Below are 27,957 nucleotides of genomic sequence, written 5' to 3' on the forward strand. Positions count from 1 at the left end.
ATGGTAGGTTGGGAAGGCCCGTCTTCTGCACTAGAAGGAACAGGTGGAGGTGGTGGCGGCTCTTCTTGTCGAGGGGGAGAAGGAGCCACCTCTACTTCTGAGACTGGTTGCCTCGTAGGTCAGGACGAGTCTCCTGGAACTTCTCCTGAATCCCGCCCTGGTGTCTGTGATGCCGCGGTTATCTTCATTTCTCATACCTTCCGGGAGACTTCTCTTTTTCGCTTCCGGCTCTCATTTGTGCCTTCGCCTCCAGCCATTTCTACACAGAAAAATAGTTAGTGAGATTACCTAAGCCAGGAGACTAAAGATTTAGGTTATATCGGTCCCGGGTTCGAGGTCAGAGAGCTGCAGTTCATAGTTTTCGTTGGCGACCATCCGCATTAGCCACAATCTTAGTTCGGCCATAATAGCATATAAGCACGAGTACTTTTGAGTGGCCGCCTAATCCTTTAATTCCATTACCATGGCACCTTCTTCCCTACTCAGGGCGATCTTCTTTGGAATTGATGGGCCCAGATGCAACCAGCTACATGGGAAACCCTCAAAACCGTTCAGAATCTTGCTCCTCAAAATAAAGAAGCGATTCTTCCAATTTTTCAGAGAACAGGGGAGATCGGTAAAAAGCCCACAGTGTGGTTTGGCTTGGAAGAACCAATACTCTTCATCCTTTTGACGAGTAAGTCTATGCAGCTCGGCAAAAACCTTTGCTGTGGGCTCGAGCTTCTTGGCTCGGCATAAGCCTCTGAAAGCCACCAGAATTTTCCATGAGTTCGGATGTACTTGGGTTATATATACGTGGTGGAATTTCAGAACGTCCTTGAAGAAGTTTTCAAGAGGAAACTGGAGTCCGGCTTTTAATTGCTCTTCATATATCATGATCGCATCATTTTCTTCAAAGAAGTGATCGGCTCAGAGATCGCCATGGCATCTGATAAGCTCGTATGAGTCGGTCTGAAGGTTGTACTCTTGGCTAATCTACTATAGATCGGTTTCTTGGAGGATTGACGGCAACTCATTCACGGGAAGATTTTCTCTCTTTGAGGAATGTGTTCGTCTTGATGGTGCCGCTTGACCATGGGCTGAAACAGAGGTCGTAGGAGGCTCAGGGCACCCACTCGACCTAATCACCTTGACATCATTCGATGACCACAAGACATGGACAGAAGGAGGGCTCGCCGCTCTCTGACCCTTGGCGCCGCTCATTTTCAAAGAAATGAAAGAAGTTTAACTAAGAGAAAGATCAAAACCCTTATTGGAATGTGATCGGCGTCGGAAGAACTTGAAGAAATGAGAGAATTTTGGAATCGCTCGCGAAGTGCTAAAAATAACATAAGGGAGCAAATGACTGACCCTTCCCCCATTTATACCCGTCTGAGCATTCAATGCTCACAGTGTCCCAAGGGACGCATCAATTAGCGAGATCTGCCCGCTTTTCTGACACGTCGCAGGAAGATTCCAGAAACACCATAAATAAAATAAGAAGATATCGGCTAGCTAAGATTGTCGGACTAAGGCGGATGTTCAGAGTTACAAATCAGTTGAGGAACCAGATCGTATATGCACATCAGAGATCGGAAAATAACCAATGCAATAATTAAATGACAACTGCCAAATAAAATTTCATTTCATTTCCAAAAGGTCAGATTACATCATTTGGGCGATCTCAAGAGATCATATTACATTATTAAGAACCTTTAAAGAACATATTACATCATTTGGGCGATCTCTAAAGATCGGCACTACATCCTACCTAGTAAGGACCTATGTCAAAGCGTAGTCTTGTGGTTGAATCAAAAGATGTGTTTGATCAGAAAGCTAGCCATAGGCATCGGATAGATGTGCAGCTCAGATAGAGTGACTATGACTCTCATGATGATCAAAGGAGTCATTGTCGATGCCATCGACCAGAACCGAGCTGCAGTCGGGACGCTCGATGTGGTGAGGAGCCAAATGAACTTCAAGAGGCGGTCACCGATATTTAGAGGGAAATTAGTAGTCTTCTCACCCGAAATCAGTTCACTGATTATAACGGTAGACCGACTCGAGATCGACACGATTAATATTTTCGATCTTGATCGATAAATTAGTCCGGTTCTCTCACTGTCATCAGATGTGGTTATCATGATTCTCCGATCACCGGGATCGTAAATTTTCAGTCAAGGAACAAAGAGAACAGTCGAAAAAAGATCAAAAGCGGTCGCCATGGCCAGGATTATTGCCGGAGAAACTAGAACAGGAGAAGTGAGACATGGAAAAAGGAGAAATAAAATGTGGGAGAGATTCCCCGCTGAGGCATATATATAGGGGGCCTGAGCATTTATTACTTACGGAAACCGAAGCGGATGCATCAATAACCGAAGAATTAAATGCTTTGACTGAGGCAGCTCGGATGCAGGGGAAGGTTCAAGAATGGGAGAGATTGGGAAAGGGGCTAGATATGAGAGATCGGAAAAGGGTCATAATAGAGAGATCAGAAGGAATGGGAGATCAGAAAGCAAGGAGAGGATGAGACAATTTCCAATAACCCTCTACATAATCAGAGCCGAGGTAGTTAAAGTGTTGCAGACGTGATCAAATCTTCACCGTATGCCTCATTTGCAGAATCGCCCACATTACTGACAGGCGCCAAAAACAGTTATGACAGTTCTGTACATCACAATCCTCACCGTTGATCACACTTGCAAGGACGAACTCAGAGCCCTTGGATCAAAAACAGACGACAGGTCCGGCGCCTTTTATTCCCAGCCCTTGGATCCATCTTGTAAGGAAGGATCCTGAACTGTTGGATTAGGAAGAAAAAGGACAGATATTCTGGATGAGATCCCAACCGTCCATTTTGATTCTCTTTAATTATCAGGCATCAGATTTTGTCCTTTTAAATCCAAACCTTCCGTCTCCCCAAGGGGAGATCCTGACCCTTCATTAGGAGCACCCGTTCCCTATAAATACCTACATGCAATACTGTAGAGGGACGGACAAAAAAAGGTGGTGGTGATTATAGTGGAAAGGCTTTGAAATTTAATTTAGTCTTGCTGTTTTGCCATTCTAAGCTTGCATGAAAATTGAGAAACTTTAGAAACTAGTTTTCTCGAGTATCCCCAGTGATAGAGAGTTTTCGAACTCTGAAATCCTTCATTTTCAGTTTTTTCATTACTCTACTACACCATTTCCGTTCAGTCTCGTCTTCATCACCCCAACATCAGCACATTATTCTTTCAGCCTGATCTCATTCTGACTCAGTTTCTGTCGCTTCGGTCCAACGGCATTTTAACCTGGTCTTTGCAATCTCGGAGTAGGCATTGATCCCTATATCGCCAGCCTTCAACGCAATAATATTCGTGATCTCCTGAGTCAGTTTGATAGCCTTGACTTCGCACAGGTAAGTGTCTAGACTGTCACCTTGCCGAACGCTCGTGCTTTACTTTTTATGCTTTTATTCTCATAATTTTCATTAAGTTCAGTTATCCTAAAGATCCCCACGTAGATCTTTCAGGCCGATAGTTATTCTCTTGAATTTACCTTTTTTATTATTCATCAGTTTACGTTATTTATTTATTCTTAGCTTTTTATTTCCTTCAAATATAGGTATCCCGGTTACGGGTAACTTGTAGGTAAGTTGATAAAATATTGGTAGCAGTATCTCAACATGGGAGTTTCTTTGAATAAATGAAAATAATCAAAGAGTGAATAGGGAATTTGAGGAAAAATTATGAGGTCGGGTGGCTAAACGAGTCCAGAAAATAGCATGATAGGGTGGGAACCGAGATAAGACCGGACCCCATATTGGTGACCACGAGAGATCGAACGTAACTAGCCAAAGGGTTCAGGCAAGGTAGTCACATGCGAAATCGGTGAAAAGGTCGGTCTTAAGCCAAACATCCGAGCTCTTTCATTAAGGTCTTAAACCGAATACTTTAAGAGGTCGGGGGAGAGTTCTTACCTGATCCTCATTTAAACAAAATGTGGAGATCGGAGGAGAGTTCTTATCTGAGATCCTTCATTAAGGTCTTTAAGCCGAACACTTTAAGAGGCCGGGAAGAGTTCTTACCCAATCCTCATTCCAACAAAAAACACGAAGATCGGAGGAGAGTTCTTATCCGAGATCCTTCATTTGAATTTTTGAACCAAAGAGGTCGGGGGAGAGTTCTTACCTGATCCTCAGTCAAATAAAAAGCGGAGATCGGAGGAGAGTTCTTATCCGAGATCCTTCATCAAATTTTAAACCAAACACCCTAAGAGATTGGGGGAGAGTTCTTACCTGATTCTCACCTAACTTAAAATAGGGAGATCGGAGGAGAGTTCTTATCCGAAATTTCCTCCTCAAAACTCTTAATAAAATATATCTAGAGATCAGGAGAAGTTCCCTACCTGAGCTCTCTTAACAAAATTCAAACTAAATAACATGACCCTAATACACAAGACAACCTCACTCAAACACTTATTCACTAAAGGGCCGTCCCACGAACTTGTGTTCCTAGGCAACCCAAAAATAAGTGAAATATCAAGCATTCCTTTATTTTGCACAAAGGATTAACATCATCACTACCCCTACCCCCCTAATTACCCTTTTAATTTACAGAATAGCATAACATTAAATCTATTTACCCTCCTTGAGAGACGAGGCGGGGTGCCTAACACCTTTCCCGCCCGTATATGGACCCCGAACCTAGAATCTCTGTTTTGGAAGTGGTTTCTTTTAATTTATTTTCACAAATAGTTTTTTTTAATTTCCCTCAAAATTAAAGTGGCGACTCTTCACTTTTCCCACTTCGGTGAAGAGCTTTTGTCCAGGCGACCGCAAAATACCTTGCAACAATTATTATTATTATTATTATTATTATTATTATTATTATTATTATTATTATTATTATTATTATTATTATTATCTTTAAATTATTTTTTATTTTAAACTATTATTATTATTATTATTATTATTATTATTATTATTATTATTATTATTATTATTATTATTATTATTATTATGGGTAACATATAACAAATAATATTTTTGCATAAATGAATTTATAAAAAAAAATAAAAAAATAATTTTTAAATATTACATTTCATCATAAAAAGGTCTTAATTTTTTAAAAACTAAATTTAAAAAAATAATAATTTAAATCATAAAAATATTAATTAAGGTAGTATTATAAATAATATTGATAATTAAAAGAGAAATAAAAAATTAAATAATAATTAGTATTTATAAAATAATATAAATAATTTTTAAATATTATATTTGTAACATCCCCACTATACGTATTCTATAAGTTCTTTTGCTCCAGTGGCCAAATAACAGTCTAGGCAAGTCAGGATGTCTGGAACTACACTTCGGTGATAGTGAACAGACATATAATGATGAAATAAATAAAAAGAAAATACAAGAAAAATCAAACAAAAATGAAAGAGAGAAAATGATGCTAAGTTAAGCAGTACACATGGCGATGGGTGACCACTTGGGAAGGCCGTTATCGACCCGGACGCGGGAAACCCTCGGAATTTAATTTTGAGACATAGATAAAGGTTTATTGAAATGTAATTGACACTAGAAATATCAAAGAAAAATTAATAAATTAGTACAAAGAAAAACGAAAAATCGAGAAACAGACAAAAATCGGTGTTACCGAAAAATCGGGAATGTAACCCGAAGTGGGGTGTTTTGGTCATTTGACACATAGTGTTATCTTTTGACCTCAATCTCCATTAAAAATAAATGATATTACACTTTATAAATGTCATGAAAAATTAAATGGTGATACATTATGTAAATAGTGAAATAATTGAGCTAAAGGTGCAAATAATGAAAGTTTAACTAATTAAACAATTAGTTTAGAGTTAGTGCTCCACTAACTCAATCCTTGGGACATTATCTAAGCCATTAGTGGCAGAAACCACTTCATCTTCAACCTCACACACCCATGGCCGAATTGGAGCTCCCAAGCTTTCTCCATGGCCGTCCCACATTCAAGCCCTAATCTACCATGATCAAGCCATCAATTCTTCAAGAGTCCTTCATTAAACTTGTTCTACACATCATGGGCAGCATGTAGGAAGCAAGAAAGAGGAGTTTTGGTGAAGTTTAATCAAGCCCAAGTTGAGGTTAGTGCTTAATCTTTCCAATTTCCTTCACTAATCCTTGTGTTGAGCTTTCGGTAAGTTGAATTGTTAAGAAAATTTGAGGAAAGGATTGAGTATTGGTGAACCTTAGTATTGGCAGCCATGAAAATGCATGGTTAGTGACTTATTCTTATATTTAATGAATGGAAATTATGGTTGATTAACTCAAATGGAGGATGTGGTAAGTTAAAATCTAAGTATGTGCATGTAGTGTTTGAATTAAGGGTGTGAAATGGAACTTTGATGCCTTGAGCAAACTGCCAAGTTTGGCGGCCCCTAATAGCATGAATTTGTGTGTGAACATGTGGTTATTAATGATATATGTTAATGTTAAATTGTGGACAGTAAGTGTAAGTGATATTGAAGTATGAATATGTTGAAGTATATGTGTAATATTAACATTGAAGTATGTTGAATTTTGGTGGAAGTGAATGTTGAATTTAATGATGAAGTGTGTGCATTGAGCACTTGAACATTCTGCCCAGAATTGTTACTGAAATTGTGTACAATATATGTGTAGAAGTGTTGTTGATTGAATATTGTAGTAATGAGGAGGAGAAGGAACATTAAATTGGGAGTGTATGAGCTTTGTGCAGGTTGTGTATTGAAGGCAGCACCTAAATTAGGCCATAAGTGCCAAACCGTGAACCCAATTGGTATGAGGCCAATATGGGGTGAAACTAGACACCAAATAGGCCAACTTTCATGTAGAAATGTTGCCAAAATTCTGCCTAGAAACTGACCTTAAAAAGTGACCAAATCTGGATTAGTGCATTTAAGGCCTGAAAACTGACCATTTGGGCAGCAGTTAGTGTTTAGGCCATAACTCACTCAAAACAGGTCCAATTGACCTGAAATTTTGACCATGAATAGTTAAGACCTATATCTACAAGTCTTATGAAGACACCCAAGCCCAGAAATGACCATAAGCAAGTCAAAAAGCTTGCACAATTTCGGGTCCAAAAACTGGCCGAACCTAAAATGACCTAAAATGACCTAAAGTGACTAATTTTGATACATTTTGACTAGCAATAGTAAAATGACCATAACTTGGTCTACATAACTCAGAATGACCTGAGATTTTGCCCCGCGTTCCATAAGACATAGACCTACAAGTTTGTAGTTTGGACCGAAACCCGAAAATCGAGGGAACTAGGTCGTCCGGCTAGGTCAAAATAGTACACCGAAATCCGATAAATTGCAATAAAATGCAATACACTTGGAAATGAAATTGGTAACATATACCAACACTAAAGGGCTATAAAATGTGACATATTGGTGACATTAGAATTGACTCACGTAGAGTGCATCAAGGGTCAACATTATAGGTTGACTAATGAAATGAACTGAAGGGAATAGTACCAAGAGAAATAGGACTTTAAGCTAGATAAATCTAGCACACAAAAATTGAGAAATTGACCAAATTTTGAACAAAAGGTGCAATCTATCCCGTTTTAGTAAATTGACCATAACTTGGTCTATACAACTCGGAATGACCTGAAATTTTTCCCTGCGTGCAATAAGACATAGAGCTACAATTTTGCTTCTTTGACCAAAAGCTAAAAACCAAGGGAAATAGGACTTTATGCTAGATCAATCTAGCTCACTAAAATTGAAAATTGGTAATTACATAAAATGATGCTTGAAGTGATTTGGCAATGAATGCCAACTTGTGAAAAGGGTAAATTGCATTATATTGACAACATATTGAATTGTAAATTGTGACATGTTGATGCTAGAATCAACCTATCCATGATGCATAAAAAGGTCAATAATTTTATTGACCAGTGAAAGGCATAAAGATGTATAAACCCTATGAATAAAGAATTAAATATGTAATATTGTAATATGCCCTAATTTGCCTAGTTGACTAGTTTGGATGGGTTGGCATGCCAATAGGATTCTGACAGCTATTCTGTAAATGACTTTACGTTATACTGTGTTTTAAGGCTTATTTTGCCATACTATAATTTTAATAGCCTGTGGCTATACAGTTTATGTTATTATACTCGGCTTAATGCCTGATTGATTATATGGCTTTTTAGCCACACTGTTTGCACACCGGGAGATACTTTGTGACCGATGGTGTGACGGCCCGAGGTACTTGGTACCCAGTGCTAGTATATCCGTTTATCCAGTCTGGTCAGTGTATAGGCTATATGGGCAGTCATTTAAAACGTTATTCAATTCAAGAAGCTAAGTTAAGTTAAGTATAATGAAATTTCAGTACAATTAAATTAAGTATTGAATGAATGAGTAAAGGAGATTAGCAAAAGAAACATAACAAAAATATAAATTACAGAACTGTAGAGACTTGAAATACAATACAGTTAGAATAATTTGTATACTGGGTAGTATTACTGAAAAGTTATAAACTAAGCACTTCCAAAGAGGAACAAACTAGTATATAAGATCGTTGATACTAGAAATACCATACCAAATTAAATTGATTCTTGAGTATCCAAATTATGATTTATTTCTTTCTTTAATTGTATATATTATTTCTTGTTATACTATTGCACCACTAAGCAGAAATGCTTAGCGCGATGGAATTGCTTCCTCATGTAATCTTGAAGGTAAAACCGATGGTATCAGCGAGATTTTTGGAGTCGGATCTGCGAAGTGTCGAGAAGAGTTCAAGATTGTCATCTCCTCAGCAATGTATGTAGATAGGGCTCATTTTATACATGTTATGTATATTGTTCATTCCTAGCACATTGTAAATTATTTGTATATCTTGTACAAAATAAACTCATGTAATTAACCTATGAATTATGGAAGCTATTCAAAGTAAGTATTTTAATATGTGAATTGAATTTGAGTTATAATGAGATTGTACTTGTGAATATTGAGATGTTGAAAATCTGATGAGATTTCTGAGAAATCTGGATGCTGTATTGAAATACATTATGTTTGAAAATTTTTTAGATTATTAAGTTTGAGAAATTGAGTATATATTGAAATTGTTTTTATCAGGTTCAGAGGAACTGTTAGTCCAAATTACAGTCGGCACGTTGTCGGATTATCGTTAAAATTTTTGAAATTTCCAAATTAGTTAGATTTTGATAAAAGTAAAAATAGCCTAAACCTTAAATAAAGTTTTTGAATAAATAAATCAAGAACTGTAATGAAATCAGATAAGATCAGGTGCTCCGGCAGGCCGTGTAGCATGCCTTGCTCGGCTACATTGTAGACGGGTGAGGGGTGTTATAATATTTAATTACAAAATTTCTTAATTTTTAAAAAATAAATTTCAAAGAAAATATTAATTTAAATCATAAATGTTAAGGTAGTATTGTAAATAATAATGATAATAAAAAGGAAAATAAAAAATTAAATAATAATTAGTATAAAGAGGAATATTTATGATTGATTATTAGATAACAAATTAATGGTCAATTTTTTTTAAATTAATGGTCATCAATGACCTTTTATTATTATTATTATTATTATTATTATTATTATTATTATGAAAGGTAACATGTGACAAATAATATTTTTGCATAAATAAATTTATAAAAAAAATAATATAAATAATTTTTAAATATTATATTTAATCACAAAAGGTATTAATTTTTTAAAATCAAAATTTAAAGAAAATAATAATTTAAATCATAAATGTTAAGATACTATTATAAATAATAATAATTAAAAGAGAAATAAAAAAATTAAATAATAATTAGTTTTTATAAAATATATTAATAATTTTTAAATATTATATTTAATTACAAAAAGTCTTAATTTTTAAAAATTAAATTTAAAAGAAAATAATAATTTAAATCATAAATATTAATGTACTATTGTAAACAATAATGATAATTAAAAGAAAAATAAAAGAAAACTAAATCTATATCTATATATAAAGCATGAAAGTATTCACAAGTGAATGCCACGTGACACTTTTTTTTAAGAGCTTTCCACGTGTCACCTTCTATAAATAATTTTGTTATACTAATTATTATTTAATTATTTTTTATTTCTCTTTTAATTATCATTATTATTTATAATATTACTTTAACATTTAATATTTAAATTATTATTTTCTTTAAATTTAATGTTTAAAAATTAAGACTTTTTTATTAAATGTAATATTTAAAAATTATTTATATTATTTTTTTATAAATTCATTTATATAAAAATATTATCACATGTCACTCTTCATAATAATAATAATAATAATAATAATAATAATAATAATAATAATAATAATAATAATAATTTAAAATAAAAAATAATTTAAAAGTTGACAACAACAGTAACAAAAACAATAAAAAAGGTCACAAGTATTAATTTAAAAAAATAACAATTAAAGTTTATATAAAAAGTTATAAAAATAAAATATAAAGTTATATAAATAAAATATAAAGATTTGACTTATTTATAATTAGTATGTTTTATTTTTTATATTAATAATTTAATATTTTTTTATTTCACTTTCTTAAGATTAATTAATCTTTATTATTATATCGTTATGGCCAACTTATGGCTATTAAATTGAAATAGCCAAGTAAATGGAAAATATTTTACTATTATAAAAATTAAATTTGAATGTTTTTACTACCTTTTTCAATTAAATAATATTTAATTATAAAATTAAAATTTTATTTAAATGTTTTCCATTTATTTATCTATATATAATATGTCATATAAGACATTTGATGCATATCAAATACTTTCATCTCATCAAATATTTTATTTCACCTAAGTGCTCTCAAATCTTTTTATGATTTGCTCTGTTTAATTATTAATTTTTTTATAAATTTCTTATTTAGTATTCCTTAAAATTTTTGATATTTTATTTCATTATAATTATATATCGAATGCAATTATAAATAATATTTTAATTATCTATATTTTATTACTATTAATTTTTAACATAATTATTTTTAAAATTTAATTAAATATAAATTTTTATACATAAATTATCTCTCAATTATATTTTTATATAGAAGTAGAATTTTAAAAATAGATTTCAAATATGATTATATAAAAAATTTTGCTATAAGTACATATGATTAAAAAAACCAAAGTTATAATATCAAAGTTATGGGATTTTTCTTTTGAAAAATTGTATATATTTTTAATATTTATTATATTAATAGAAAATGATGATATTTTAAAATTTTAATTTTTATGAAATGTATTTATTTTATGTCATAAATTTCTTTTATTAATCTGATATATTTTTTATAAAATAATTCTTTGACAAAAATGGTTATCACTTAATATAAATTTATAATGTAATATAATACATTTCATAAAAATTAAAATTTTAAAATATCATCATTTTCTATTAATATAATAAATATTAAAAATATATACTATTTTTCAAAAGACAGATTTCATCATTTTAATGTTGTAACTTTAATTTTTTTTAATCATCTTTATTTGTAACTAAATTTTCGATCCAATCATATTTACAATTTATCTTTAAAATTCTACTTCTATATAAAAGTATAGTTGAGAGATAATTTATGCATAAATATATATATATATATATATATATATATATATATATATATATATATATAATTAAAGTTTAAAAATAATTCTATTAAAAATTAATGATAATAAAATATGAATAATCAAAATATTAGTTATAATTGCAATAGATATATAATTATAATGAAATAAAATATTCAAAAGTTTAAGAAATATTAAATAAGAAATTTATAAAAGAATAATAATTAAATGCACATTAATTAAATACATTTAAATAAAATAAATTTTGAAAATGATAACTAATAACTTTTGAAAGAAATAATAAAAAAATAAGTAAATAAAAAAAGATTCGAGTGCATTTAGGTGAAATAAAAATACTTGGTGAGAGTTGAGTGTTTAATGTGTATCACATATCTCATATGACATACTATATATAAAAAAAAATGAAAACTATTTAAATAAAAAATTAATTTATAATTAAATATTATTTAATTGAAAAATGATAATAAAAGCATTAAAATTCAATTTTTATAATAGTAAAATATTTCCTATTTACTTAGCAATTTCAATTAAATGGCCATAAGTTAGCCATAATAACAACAACAACAACAACAACAACAACAACAACAACAATAATAATAATAATAATAAGCATTAATTAATATTAGAAAAGTGAAATAAAAAGAATATTAAATTATTAACATAAAAAATAATATACAGTAATTATAAATAAGTTAAATATCTATTTTTTATTTTTATAACCTTTTACGTAGACTACACTTTTTGTCTCTCACATTTTTTAATAAAGATTTTATAATAAAAATAATAGAAAATATAATAATATAACAAAAATATTTATTAAAGATATGAAATAATTTAATGTTAATTAAATTATATGATAGTTAATTATGATATCATAAATTAATGGTCAATTTTATTTAAATTAATGGCCATCAATGACCTTTTATTATTATTATTATTATGGAGAGTAACATGTGGCAAATAATATTTTTACATAAATGAATTTATAAAAATAATGTAAATATTTTTTAAATATTGTATTAGATCATAAAAGATCTTAATTTTTAAAAATTAAATTTGAAAGAAAATAATAATTTGAATAATAAATGTTAAGGTAATACTATAAATAATAATAATAATTAAAAGAGAAATAAAAAAAATTAAATAATAATAGTATAAAAGAGAATATTTATGATTGATTATAATATCACAAATTAATGGTCAATTTTCTTTAAACTAATAGCCATCAATAACCTTTTATTATTATTATTATTATTATTATTATTATTATTATTATTATTATTATTATTATTATTATTATTATTATTATTATTATTATTATTGTAACACCCTTCATCCATCTACAGTGTAGCCGAGCAAGACATATCACACTCGGTGCCGGAGCACCCTATCTTATCTTACTTTATTCTTATAATAATTTGTTCTCGTTATATTTTAATACTAATTATTTTTCTAAGGAGAAATAAGCAGAGTTTCCCCTGTTTCTATTACCATTTGACGTATTTCATTATTCACCCGCTTGAAAATTAATAATATTTTCACAATAAAATCTCATCCATACTGAATATCATCCATATATTTCAATTCCATATTCAAATCCATGCACTTTCCATTCATACTCAATTTATACGTAAAAATTCTCAAATTATATAATATACAAATTAATTTCAGATGAAATAGTCAATTTATTAATTTACAACATATAAATATTAATTATGATTTTCTAGTTTACATTACAACATAAGAAATATTTATAATATATAAAATACATAAAATGACTAATGTGAGCCCTATCTACATGCATTGCTGAGGAGGTGACAACCTTGAATACTTCTGACACTTCTGCATATCTGGACTCCAAAAATCCTAGTCAAATATCCACTGGGTTCTATCTTCAGTACCTGCACAAGGAAACAAATCTATCGCGCTAAGCATTGCTGCTTAGTGGTGTAATAATATAACAAAAAAATAATATATACAAATAAAGAAAGAAATGGATCATAATTTGGATACTCTAGAATTTAATCTAATTTAATATAATACTTCTAATACCAACTATCTTTTGTTCTAATTTATTCCTCTTCGGAAGCGCTTAATTCCTAAATTCATGGTAATAATATACAATCTCCATAAATTCTAAGAATATTATTTTTAACTTTATGTTATTGGGAAAAAGTGTATTTGTAATGTTGATTGAAGTTATAATTTCTTTGCTAATCTTTTTATCACTTTCTCAATATTTCCTCGGTTATCTTAGATCATTTCATAATAATTAAAATTCTTAAAGTTATTTCATAATAGATAAATTTTAAAATTAATCTAGCTCATTTCGGGTCTTTCAAATAAATGATTTTCTTAGAGCTAATTTAATTTATTCCAAATCTTTCTAACTCATTTATTTAATTTCTAATATTTTAATTTTCTAATATTCTTAATTTATTTCACTGCCCAAGTAACCTATGACAGACTGACTAAACTGGATAACGGGTCATTGGCACTGGACACCGCAGTGTTTCTGGCAGTCATACCATGAGATGTGTAAGCTCAGTATGTTAACCACGTATGCAGTTAGTATGGCTAAAAAGCCATGATAATATATCAGTATGGCTAAAAGCCATGATAACAAAGTAATCGGGCATAAAAGCCATGAGTGTGGGCATAAAGCCATAAATACAGGCATAAAGCCTTATGCAGTACTGCTAAAATAATACCCTGTTGGCATGCCAATCTATTCAATCTGACACACGTGTCTAGGCAATACATGGGTACATAAATACCATTAAATGTTAATATATTGTGTTTTATAATTTCATTATTTCATGATAAATTCCAATTATAATTTATAACATTTCAATTTTATTCTTAACAGAAGTATAAATTTATTAAAATACATTTCTACATAAATTTTGCCTTCATCATAATGTATACATTCATTATATCATTCATATTCATCACAATTCACAGCAATGGTTTTCATAAACCATTATACTCAAAATATTATTCTTGTTTCTCATATACTATTAATTATGCAAAGTATTAATTTCTATTATTATTTCTTATGTCTTTGGGGTTACTATTCACTTGACCATTTCCCTTTAAAGGTTGTTTTTTTAATTCATAATAGATTTGTTAAGCCTAAGTTCACCAAGATACCACATTTTGTATTTTATTTTTGTTGGCATTAATTGCCAAACTCAATTCTTAGCCTCCTAGGTTTTATTTTCAAATTTTTAGAATTTGAGGTCTAAATTTACTATTCTATTGGACCTAGCTACAATAAAAATTTGATAAAACTTTCTTCATGAAAGTTGTTTCTTACTGTGTCTTCTTTAATTCCCTTTTTGAATCACTCCATTTGGAGTTTTGTAGCTCAAGTTATGGCCATTTTACCATAACTGGCCGGATTGACCTGTACCCAAAATTCTAGTCAGTAATGGTTTTGCTAGATTTGGTAGCTCAACTTTGGCTAGCAATTTCATTTGGTTAAGTCTAGAATTTGAGTTTGTATTCCACATGAAAGTTGTTCTAAATTGTCTAAGCTTTCTATTGATATAAAATTTAGGTCATTTGGACATTTCTACACTGAGTTCATTTGGTCAATTTCCAGGACCAGCAGGTTGGTTACCCAGATTTAGTCAATTTTTAGGGTATTCTAAGTTTGTTTTATGGGCAAGGTTTCTTCATCAAAGTTGTGCCATTATGTGTATAGTTTCATGTCTAATTGGCCTTGTACCAATTAAACCTATACCTCTCAAGTTACAGTTGCCCAAACTTGCTAGACTCATATCTAGCCCTGCAGGTCCTATGAGGCAGTATATCCAACCTCAAATCCAAAGCCATAATTCACTTCAATTCCTCATCAAACACAACCAAATGGTTACTAATTGACTATTAGGACTTCCATTCACCAATACATAAGCAAAACCCTAACTTCATGCCTCAAACCCTAATTCTCAAATATTCAAATCCTACTTCACACAAATCAATTTATGTTCAAAGTCTCATAATCACCATCAAAGCCACCCATAAACATCTTTAATTGCATCAAAACTCATCAATCTTTTTCCTAATTCATGGCTGCCAAAAATGGAAGTGGCTCATACATGGATATTTTCTTTCAATTCTTTCAAATTCTAAGTTAATTCATGCTTCTAACATGAAATCTAAAGAGAAATTAAAGAGTAGTAGCACTAACCTTTTTGAGCAGAATTTTCCCAAGCTTAAACTTCACTTTCTCTTCAATTCTTGGCAGCCAAACACTTCCCCAAGAGGTGTAAACAAGTTTTAATGGAGTCTAGGGTTTAGTGGTGAGAATTCATGGGAATGGAAGAGAGAGATGAAACAACACTCATGGAGGTTGAGAGAAAGGTGTGCCGGCTAGTTAAGAAGATGAAGCTGCAATTATTTTTATTTTTGTCTCAATTATCTCTTTTTACTTGTTTTAGGAGGGCTTATTTAAATGTGATTGGTGTTAGCTTTTTAATGACATCATAATGAGGTCATAATTTGCATTTTATCTCATTTTCTTTTCTTTTTTTTTCTTATTTACTCATTTTAATTATTTTCTCACAAATATTAATTAATATTTTATGTCATATAATTCACCCACTTAAATGGACAAGTCGGTCAAAAAATCGTCTCCAAAGGCAAAATGATCAAAATGCCATTCGTTTAGCTTAATGAGCTAAAATTGTTTGTACCAATCTTAAAAATTCTCCTAGCCTTTCTTAGCATTCTAATGCCACCTAGGGCGCTGTAACCATTCTCTGGCATCCCAGAAATTATTTCACGGAATTTCCCTCAAGTTTAGGGCTACTAGCTGTGAAGACCGCAACTTCCCGTTAGGGTCACCCATCACCGGGGCACCGGCTCATTTAACTTTGTTGTATTTCATTTCTAAAATTTGTCCTTAATTTTTTCTTACCATTATTTGGATTATTTATAACTCCTCACTCTAGTTTACATATAATTCCAGACATTCTGACTATCCGGACTGACATTAATCACCGGAACAGTCGAATGCACAGACTAGCTAAAGTGAGGGTGTTACAATTATTATTATTATTATTGAGGGTAACATATGGCAAATAATATTTTTGCATAAATGAATTTATTATAAATAATTTTAAATATTACATTTAATCATAAAATATCTTAATTTTTAAAAATCAAATTTAAAAAAATAATTTAAATAGTAAGTATTAAGGTAGTATTGTAAATAATAATGATAATTAAAAGAGAAATTAAAAAAATTAAATAATAATTAGTATTTATAAAAAAATATAAATAATTTTTAAATATTGCATTTAACTACAAAAGGTCTTAATTTTTAAAAATTAAATTTTAAAAGAAATAATAATTTAAATCATAAATATTAAAGTAGTATTGTAAATAATAATGATAATTAAAAAAATTTTAAAAAATTAAATAATAATTAGTATAAAAGAAAATATTTATAAAAGGTGACATGTGGCAAGTTTTTCAAGAAAAGTGTTGTGTGTCATTTTTTTTTGGAGTACCTCCTTGCTCTTTATATATATATATATATATATATATATATATATATATATATATATATATATATATATATATATATATATATATCTATCTATATATATATATATATATACACATTATTTTAAGTATAATTAATTACATTATGTAACTGTCATTCCATTATATCAAACTTTTTAACATCATAATCATATACATATAAAGTGTAATTATGATTATATTACAATTTTAATTACGTCATACCAAATATGATCTCAATTCTCTTAACTTAATAAAGAACTTATTTTAAAAGAATGTAATCAGGCTAAAAAATTATATGATTGTGTGAGAATTCAATTTAATTCTTTTTTTACATATAATTTATTCTAAAGGAAGTTATAATGTTTACAAACATAAAAAATTTTTAAAAAAATAATTGAATTGAATTCTTATGAATTTCTAATTTTTAATAGATTTAATACACTTAAGTCCATAAAAATTCAACTAATAATTTTTAATTTGATTTGCTTTAATTAAAGAAGATGTTTAGACAAATAATAAAATTTAACAAATTTATTTAATAATTAATATGATTTAATTAAATATTTTTAAGATTTGTTTCCAAAAATAATTTAGTATATTGTTTCAAAATTAATATTTGTATGGGTACCATCAACATTAATATTTTAGTGTCATAAATGAAAATAAAAAATTTTTGAGAAACTAAATATTTTCAATTTAAAATAATATTGTGTTAAATTGATTGTAAAATATATATATATATATATATATATATATATATATATATATATATATATATATATATATATATATATATATATATATATTATATATTTTTATTTTTCTAAAAAATGTCACAATTTTCTATTAATTTGATATATTTTCATAATATTAATTAATTTATAAAAACGTCATTTTACAAAAGTTTTATGAAATAAGATGCTCAAATTTAAGATTTTTTTTAACGAAAAAATTATTTTATTTTAAAAGTAAGCATAAAATTCATGCTAAAGCATAATATAATTTAAAATGGATAAAACATTAAAAAAAAAAACCTCATATTTGTTTCGTAATAAAGATATCATGTAACTTCTATAGTTAACAAGAGTGTTTTCTAAATCCGTCTCATTTTGCTGACATAGTAATATTTTTAATTAAAAACAGTTTTTGTCAGAATATGAAAAAAAAAATGGTGGGGCTTCCTTTTTAGGAATTACTGTCGCATTTTACAGATTTAAATTTAAGGATAATTTATAGTCAAGTCCTTGAGTAAGAATAGTTACGATTCAGGAATCGCTGATTACAGTTCCTAAATTATCGATTCTAATTCAATAAAATCATGAATTTGAACCAAATCATTATAAGATGGTTCGAGAGATGGTCCCTGAAGTCATAATTTAAATGGTTTAAAGATCGATTAGAAAAGGGTGGTTCAAGATAATTTGAAGAGCGGTTTGAGGGTGATTTGAAGTGGTCTGGGGTGGTTTGGACAAAAAATTAGAGAAAACTTTTGCTGGAATTAAAATTATATTTGTAAAAATATTTTTATTTTCTTACATTTCTTCAATTAAAATAAAATAAAATAAAGAATGAAATTAATTTATCTTTAAGAAAAATTTAATAAGAAAATGCTTGGACTCAATTAAAAAATTAGAAAAATAAAAAAAGAAGAAATTAATTTTTTCTTAAAAATTTTTTTAAAAAAAGTGCATGAATTTAATTTTGTAAATATTAAGTTGCCTATATATATATATATCCTCTTGAGATTTAAACTACTTATCCTTCTTCTAAAAATCATATGATAAAATATGATAATTAAAAACAATGTAAAAGAGAAAAAAAAAATTAAAATAGAGAGCATTGAAAATTTTATTGAAAGTATAAATAATAATAGAGTAATAAGATAGTATTGAAAATTTCAGTGAATATAAAATAATGACGTAGAGAAATCGAGAGAGTATTGAGGATTAAAGAAAGTATAAAAAATATGACACCCCTTACCTGTCTACAGTGTAGCCGAGCAAGTTATGCCACTCAGTGTGTCGGAACACCAATTCATGTTTCAATTTCAATTAATCCCTTTTTATTCATTTATTTATAATTTTTGATAAATCTAAATTTTCCCGTAAATTTTATAGAAAATCCGGCAGAGTGCCGGCTATAAATTGGAAAACAGTTCTTCTGAACCTGTTTAAAAACACTTCCAATATAATTATAATCTCAATCTCAGTCAATCACCAACATTTTTCAACAATTTCTCAAATCAATTCAGTATCTCAAAATTCACATTCATCTCATATCACACCCAATTCAATGAGAAATACTCATATTTATTTCTGAACACAACTCATAGGTAATTATAGCAAAAAAAATGATTACATGAGTTTATAATATACATAACAAAAGTTTGCAAATACAAAAGACTTAGGTAGCCCAATGTCCTACCAATGCACTGCAATTTGTGAGGTGACTTTGAACTCTGAGTGTAGATATGAAAACTCACCCTGTATGAGGTCTGCTGGACTCCCGGCTATATCTCAGACTGCTGGCGTGGCAAAAGCGACGCGCTAAGCAATTCTGCTTAGTGGTGACAATATAAAATAAAATAAAATAAAATAATAACATGTATGCAGAATGTATGTTTACATTTTTGGTAGACTTAATTTCAAATATTTATTGCAATATTATTCGATTAAAGTTTGGTAAGATTTATTAATATTGCTCGAGTAACCTATACTAGTTGACTGGACTGGATAAATGGGTAAACTGGTACTGGGTACTAAGTACCTCGGACCATTACACCATCGGTCACATAGTGTCTCCCGGTGTGCAACAGAACAGCTAATAAGCTGTAATAATTATCGGGGATTAAACCCGAGCATAACAACTCAATATCATAGCCAAAGGCTATTATGTCACAGAATGGTATGGAAAGCCATGAAATACAGAATGGCATGAAGTCATATGCAGTACTGCTAACAGAACCCTATTGGCATGCCAACCTATCCAAACCAATCACATTAGGCCTACTAGGGCATTTAACACTTTTTATTTATGTAATTCTTTGAAATTGAATTTTTATTATTACTATTCATTTCATTGGTCAACCAAAATGTTGACTTTTGCATTGGCAATAGGTAAATTAGTTTAAATATTATCAACATACCACATTTTGCATTTTAAACTTGTTGGTATTGGTTGCCAATACCATCTCTAAGCTTAATGTGAATTAGACAGAATTTTCAGTTTTTAAGCTTTGGGTTTACTGTTTTATTAGTTACTGTTGCAGTGCGAATTTGGAAAAATGATAAACATGAAAGTTGTTCCTTATTTTGTCTAGTTAAATTTCCTTTCTTAAATCACTCCATTTGGAGTTTTGTAGCTCAAGTTATGCTCCAAAAACCACAACTGGCCGGATTAAAATTTTTCTGGACTGACCATATCTACAGTGAAGTGAACAGTGACTTCAACTCACTTGTTGAATAGGTTCTGGTCATAATTTGGGTTAGGTTTCTTCATGAAATTTGTTGGTCTATATCTCAGCTTGTTGTGGGTAAAATTTCAGGTCAATTGGACCATTCTACACTGAGTTATGGCCAAATGACCAAACACTGTTCATTTGGTCATTCTGCAGAAACAGACTGCAGGTCACCCGGATTGGGGCAAGCTTTTGGTCCACTTGGTTTGGTCTTATGGGCATGGTTTCTTCACCAAAGTTGTGCCATTATGTGTCTAGTTTCATGTCCAATTGTCCAAACACCAATTGAACCTCTACAATTCAAGTTATGGCTGCCCAAACCTGTTGGACTCATGTCCAATTCTGCAGGTCACCTAGGGCAGCTACACTAAACCTAAATCCCATCACTCAACACACTTCATTTTTGGTTTAAACAGAACTAAATGGTCACTAATTGACCATTAATACCCATTTTCATCATCACATGGTCAAAGTCCCATTTCTCCACCCCAAACCCTAACTCAAACATTACCATTCATGCATTTTCATTGCATTTCTTCAATCCACTTACAAAATGCACATTAAGGGCAGCCATAATAACCTTTTAACTTCATTAAATCATCATAAACAAACCCTAACCATGGCTGCCAAAAATTTAGGGTTTACATACAATTGGTATTCAACAATTTTTCTTTGTAATTTACACTCATTTATACTTACTCAACATAAATTTGAAGAGAAACATAAGTTTAAGTCACTAACCTCTTTTAGCTCAAATCCAAGCCAACCAAAACTTTAATTTTTCTTCAAAATTTTGCTGCCCAAAGCTTCCTCAAGGTGTGGGGTGAATTTTTTGTGAAGACAACTAGGGCTTTTTATGGTGTGGAAGCTAGGGAAAATCAATCTTGAAAAAGCTTGTCCATGGAGGTTAGGGAAGGAATGGTTTACGGCAAGGAAGAAAGAAGAAATGAGAAATCTGGTTTTTCTCTCATTTTTCAGCCCATTTGTCTCTTTTAAATATAGTTATGCCATGTGTCAATATTAGGTTGGGTGAAGGCACACTAATGACATCATGTGATGTCATAAATTCCCATTTAATTCATTTTTTTTCTTTTCTTTTCTACTCATTTTCAATTCAATTTTTAGTAATATTTATTCACATTTTATGTCATAATAATTATTTACTTAACTGGACAAGTCAGCCAAAAATCACCCCTGAAGGCGAAATGACCAAAATGCCCTCCGTTTGGCTTAACGAGCCAAAATTGTCTGTACCGATTGAAAATTTTTTCTAAGTATTTTCTTAGCATTCTAATGCCATAAGAACCTCAATAACCCTTCTCTGGAGTTCCAGAAATTATTTTATAATTTTTCCCCCGGGTCTAGGGCTCCTAGTTGCGAGAATCGCAACTTCTCACTAGGTTACCCATCGCTAGGGCACCGGCTCATTTAACTTGGTTGTATTTTATTTCTAAAATTTTTCCTAAATTTTTCTTATTAATATTTGAGTTAATTATGGTTCCTCACTTTAGTTTAAATATTTTCCGGACGTTCTAGCTATCTGGGCCGACACTGGTCACCGGAACAGTAAACTGTACGGATTAGCTAAAGTGAGGATTTTACAACAAATAATTTTCTGAAGAATTTGAGAAAAATTGAAACAGTATTGAGAATTAAAGAGAGTGTAGAGAATAAATGTATACAAAATTTAAGATTTGTACAAATGAATTATAGGTGGGGTGGGCTATTTATAGAGTTTTTTTTATATAATTTTTAATTTAAACTGCTGGTTTGATTCGATTCATGTTTTTAAAAAAATATAAGCATGAACCAAAATGTAGGAAGGTGGTTTCGGTTTGTTTTAAAGCCAGTTTTGATTTTGACCAATTTCAATCCAGTTTTGACCATGCTGGTTCTGGTTTGCAATCGGACCATGGCCACCCCTACCTTGAGGTATAACAAAATCCACCAATTATTCCCTGTTTTAAGTGTGAGTAATGATTTAGTCCTCAAATCTTACTTCTATTAATAAATTAGTCCATCTGTTAAAATCAGATCTAATTTGTGTTAATCACTTATAAAATGTCAAGATTACCCATGTGATAAAGAAAATAAATAAATAAAAGAGTCCCATCATGTCTTCTCTTCTAGCATTTCTTCAACATGATTTCCACTGGCAACATCAACTCACCCTAACTTTGAGCCTTCGATTTCCAAGTGTGAGCTCTATATCATCCAATCCTACCACATGAATCTGTTCTCCTTCCCACGGCTTCACCTGTCCACTCCAAACTCAAACTCCATACTCCTCCCATTTTCTTTGATCACGTTGCTAGAAAAAAATGCTCAACCACATAGGGATTGAAGAAAGTTAAGCGATATGGACTCACTAGAAGTGCACAAGTCATTTAAGTAATAATATAGAAAATAAATATCATTCCCTCGAAAATTGTGTTATATATTGAATTTTTCATGTAAAATAAAGTATATTAAAATTGTAATATAATCAAACAAATAAAAGAATTTGAGAATTTGAAATTTAAAATATGAAAATGCAAAGCTCAATGCAATAAATGCCTAATTTAATAATTGACTAAATAAAGAAAATAAGATTTACTGAATAAAATTTGGCAAAATGAAGTTAACTAAGCACTTTAGATATAAATTCCAAACAACTATTGTAAAAAGACGATTTTAGAGTTAGAGATTCATATTCAAATCAATTTGAAATTTTCCATAGCTAGCTCGATTCATAAAATTTATGAATTTAAAGGAGATTAATTCTAAAATCCTTTGAAATCTCTTTTGAGTGAAACAAACAGTGTTTTAGTTAATCAAATCCTACTTTTACAATGTTTAAAATTGACTAAAACCCATTAAAATCTTTAATGAATCTATAAAACCCTCTTAATCCTTAGTTTATTTCTAGATCTAAGTTAATTAAGTCCAGTTTTCTGATTATCTATCATTTGATTTCCTCCTTTCGGTCCTTCAACCAAGGATTAAAAATATAATTTAATGGGATCCTACACTAAGTATGTCATAAAGCACATAAGAAATGGATTAAACTTCATAAAAATCATAAAATCTAGACTAATCTAGTTCAAATCCACAACATAACTCAAATATTACATCCCAACTCTAGAATCTTAAGAAACTATTCATAATCCATATTTAATATAAGAGATTCTAAGCAAAAGAAGAAATAAATCATGAAAAAAAACTAAAACTGAAGAAACCAGATGTTTGATGCGAAGAAATGATGAAGCAGAAGAAGAAGCCAAGGTTTCCAGACAAAAATAGTGTGTTGCTTCTCTTTCTCTCTCTTCTTTCTCCAGATATTTCTTCTTATAGCAAAAATGATGTATGGAGGCTTTATACCCCTTGGCAAAATCCTAAAATAGGCTAAAAATAGTCTAGAATGAAGTCATTGCAAGTGTGTAATGATTTGCCACATCAACTGAATTGCATGAAGATGCATAACTGGGTAAGTGTTTATGCAGGATCTTGTACAAAATTAGGCCTGAGAAGGATGGTTGAAGATGGACTTGCTTGGACATGTAGGACCATGTGCACATTTCAGAAAGCTTGAGAAATTTTTTGCATAATTGCATAAGTAGTTGCATGGCCATGCAAGAGGCTATGCAACTTTTGGCAACTCTTGACAATCTTTCGATTTTTTGTATTAACGGTTGCACAAGCTATGCAAAAGGTTGTATAAGTTTTGATAACTCTGAAATTGCTCTTTGAATTTGTGCATAAGTATTTGCATAGGCTATGGAGGATCCTGTGCACATTTCAGTAGAGTTGTAGCTGTTTCCTGAATTCTTGCATAAGCAGTTGCATGGAGCCATGCAAGAGGTTGTGCAACTTTCAGTAAGATTTAGCAACTTCTCTATTTTTCTATTTGTAAGTTGCACAGGTTGTGCAGCTCCTTGTGCAACTTACGGTAACCTTTAAATTCAATAATTTTTACACTTTATTTTTGGCATCTTTAAGCTTGAAATTCATTCTTCAAATATGCAATTAACTCCTAAATCTTCAAAAACATCATTTAGCCTACAAAACAAGAACAAACTCATAAATTAAGCTAGAATTAACCAATATGAAAAACTAATTGAATAACCAATAAAATTAACTAAAACTAATCAATAAAAAGGGTAAAATGACTATGAAATCTAACCTAAATAACTATATGATATGCAATTATCAAATACCCTCTAACTCGAATCTTTGCTTATCCTCAAGCAAACTTAGAAACACAATGCAATTGTGGGGTGCCTTGTTCAAATATTCATGAAAATCACTTATTAGAGAAATCAAGCCCACCTCTAACTCATACCAACAAACCATATGCCCATCTTTCAAGATGCAAGGAAACTAATGCTTTCACCACTTAGCCTCAAGTCAATTAATTATCCAAAAAATCTCAAACCAATCAATCACAAGAGAAATTCATGCTCAAATAGAACTCTAGAACAATCAATAGTCAAAGTGCCTCCATGTAGATTGATGGAATTTGATGAATGGAGGAATGAATTCCAAATCCCATAAGCAAACTTCCTATCCCTACGTTCACTAATGTAGCAAGTGCAATCAAGAAATCAAAAGGACTTTTAGGGTTGTAGGGTTCAAAATAAGGCTAGCAAGAAAAATGGCAAAAGAGATTCAAAACATGAGAATAATTTCAACCTTGAAGACATAAGGTATACTTATTTTCTTTTCTTTCTTCTTTTTTTTTTAAATTTTTTTCATTAAATCACAAAAAGGGAGAGAAATACACATTGAAAACATTCAAGTGCTAGCATATATTATAAAATACACAAAATGAAGGGACTATTTTGATACTATATGTTTGTATCTTCCATTTCCTTTCATGATTATCTCTAAAAATATCAACCCCAAACTCATTTTCTTTAATTATTGAGTGGATTTCTTTCAATTAAAATACCAATAATGAAAGACATTATACCAGCACTTTTACATAATATATAAGCATTTCTTCTCCTCTTTTATTTTATTTTAATTTTTTCTCTCCTTCTTTTTTATTTTTTTTATTTTTTTTATAATAGTATACCAATTACCATCAATAATTATTCTCATAAAAGGGTAGGAGTGTTTGTTCCATTGGGATCAAACTTCCTGTATAAAGTTTATTTTTAATAATTATAATATGATAGAAATTAGATTTAATTTTAATAATTTTATTGAATACGTCAAAAATTATAATATAATAGGAATTGTACATAATATATAAGAATATTTTCATATAGAAATTTGTTACCTTATTAGTTAGTTATATTCAAATAGAATTATGTATTAGATCTTTATTCAAATAAGAAAAAAAATAATTTTGCAATGTAAATTATAAAAGGAATGAAATTAAATTTATTTTTAGTAATTTAATCAAGTACGTAAGAATTATAACTTAAAGGAATTATACAAAATTTATAAGAATATTTTTTACAGAGAAATTTGTTACCTTGATAGTATAGTTATATTCAAATAGGATTATATATTGTAATAAATAAAGTTTTATTCATATTTATATATGAATAAATTAGTTTTTCAATGTGGATTATAACAGGATTATAATTAAATTTATTTTTAATAATTTTATTAAATATGTGAAAATTATAATATAATAAAATTATACAAAATATACAAAAATATTTTTTATATAGAAATTCATCACCTTATTAGTATAGTTATATTCAAATAGGATTATATATAGAATTAAATTAACTTGCAATGTAAATTACAATAGGATTGAAATTAAATTAATTTTTAATAATTTTATTGAATACATAAAAATTATCATACAATAGGAATCATATATAAGGATTTTTTTTTATAGAAATTCGTTACATTATTAGTATAGTTATATTGAAATTGGATTATGTATAGAAATAAATAAAGTTTTGCTGATATTCAAATAGAAATAAATTAATTTTTCAATGTGAATTATAATAAGATTGAAATTAAATTCTTTTTAATAATTTTATTAAATATATAAAAATTAAATATAATAGGAATTATACAAATTAGACATGGATATTTTTTAATACATATTCATTACCTTATTAGTATAATCATATTCAAAGAGGATTATGTATATAAATAAATAAAGTTTTTTTCATAATCAAATAGGAATAAATTAATTTTTCAATGTGAATTATAATAAAATTGAGAATAAATTTATTTTTATTAATTTTATTAAATATGTAAAATTTATAATATAATAAGAATTATATAAAATATGTAAAGATATTTTTTCATAGAAATTTGTTGTCTTATTAGTATAATATTATTCAAATAGAATTATCGATTGAAATAAAGAAAGTTTTACTCATATTCAAATGAGAGTATATTAATTTGTACTGTAAATTATAATAAAATTGAAATTTAATTTGTTTTTAATAATTTGACTCATATAAATAAAGTTTTACTCATATTCCTGACTCAAAGCTATTCACGATTGATATTTTCTTTTTTCTCCACTATTTTTGCATTTTTTATTTTGATTGTGGTTTGCTAAACATGGGGCAGCCTGGAATAACTCTCAGTATCGTGTTTCTAACTGTATTTTTATTCTCTCTCTGATTACTACAGTTTGATAGTGGCTTGCATCATAAGTTGAATCCATTTGGACTAACCTTGCTCATTGATTGGATTTGTCCCTAGTTTGGTTTCTTAGAAAACACTTAATATTTGTGAATATTATTATCAGTTCTCTGACTTGAAATATTTACTTTGCATGCAATTGCAGTTATATTTCAAATCCAAGCCTCCAGAGGCAAAAAAATCCTCAATCTGTCCCAGCCGCAAATGGCACAACAGCTCCCGATGCCCTGCCAAGGTCTTTGTCACCACCTCCATCAACAGGACTATCACTAGGATCTAGACCACCTCCACCACCAATACTTGGATCATTACCCTTTCCTCAGCCTCCCATGACAAATGGTCCTAGGCCTATGCCTCTTGGTGGAACCCCACCTGCCCCACCACCTCCCCCTGGTGGCAGTGGAACAATGGCAAATTTCACTCATAGTGCTCAGGAGGGCAAGCCTCCAACGCCTCCACCAAGTTTTTCTAGCCAACAGATGTAGTAATAGGTCACATGGCCTTTCGAGTTTTTGCAAAGAGTGTTGTTCCAGTGTCTTGAGAGGCTTCTGCAGAGTTGATGGATTTCGTTGAACCTGAATATATTACTTATCTATTAGATTTTTAGATAGCTGAACCTGAATGCATTACTCATCCATTAGATTGAATGTATTAATCTATGATTTATATATTCTTCTTTGATCTCACATTATCTTTTTATTAAAATATTTTGTATATCTAACTTGTATACATAATATTTTCTTAAAATTGTTTTTAGTCCG

General features: G+C 29.7%; 1 protein-coding gene across 1 annotated transcript; it reads left to right on the forward strand.

Moving 5' to 3' along the window:
- On the forward strand, window positions 1-27,681 carry LOC110666294 (uncharacterized). The gene is made up of 4 exons (XM_058141442.1): window positions 1-274; window positions 3,297-3,379; window positions 3,586-3,611; window positions 27,342-27,681. The coding sequence occupies exons 1-4, from the start codon at window positions 1-3 to the stop codon at window positions 27,679-27,681; spliced, it is 723 nt and encodes a 240-aa protein (XP_057997425.1).
- Window positions 27,682-27,957: the final 276 nt, after the last annotated feature.

This window comes from Hevea brasiliensis, unplaced genomic scaffold (assembly GCF_030052815.1).
Source record: "Hevea brasiliensis isolate MT/VB/25A 57/8 unplaced genomic scaffold, ASM3005281v1 Scaf1, whole genome shotgun sequence".
Classification (NCBI taxonomy): Eukaryota; Viridiplantae; Streptophyta; class Magnoliopsida; order Malpighiales; family Euphorbiaceae; genus Hevea; species Hevea brasiliensis.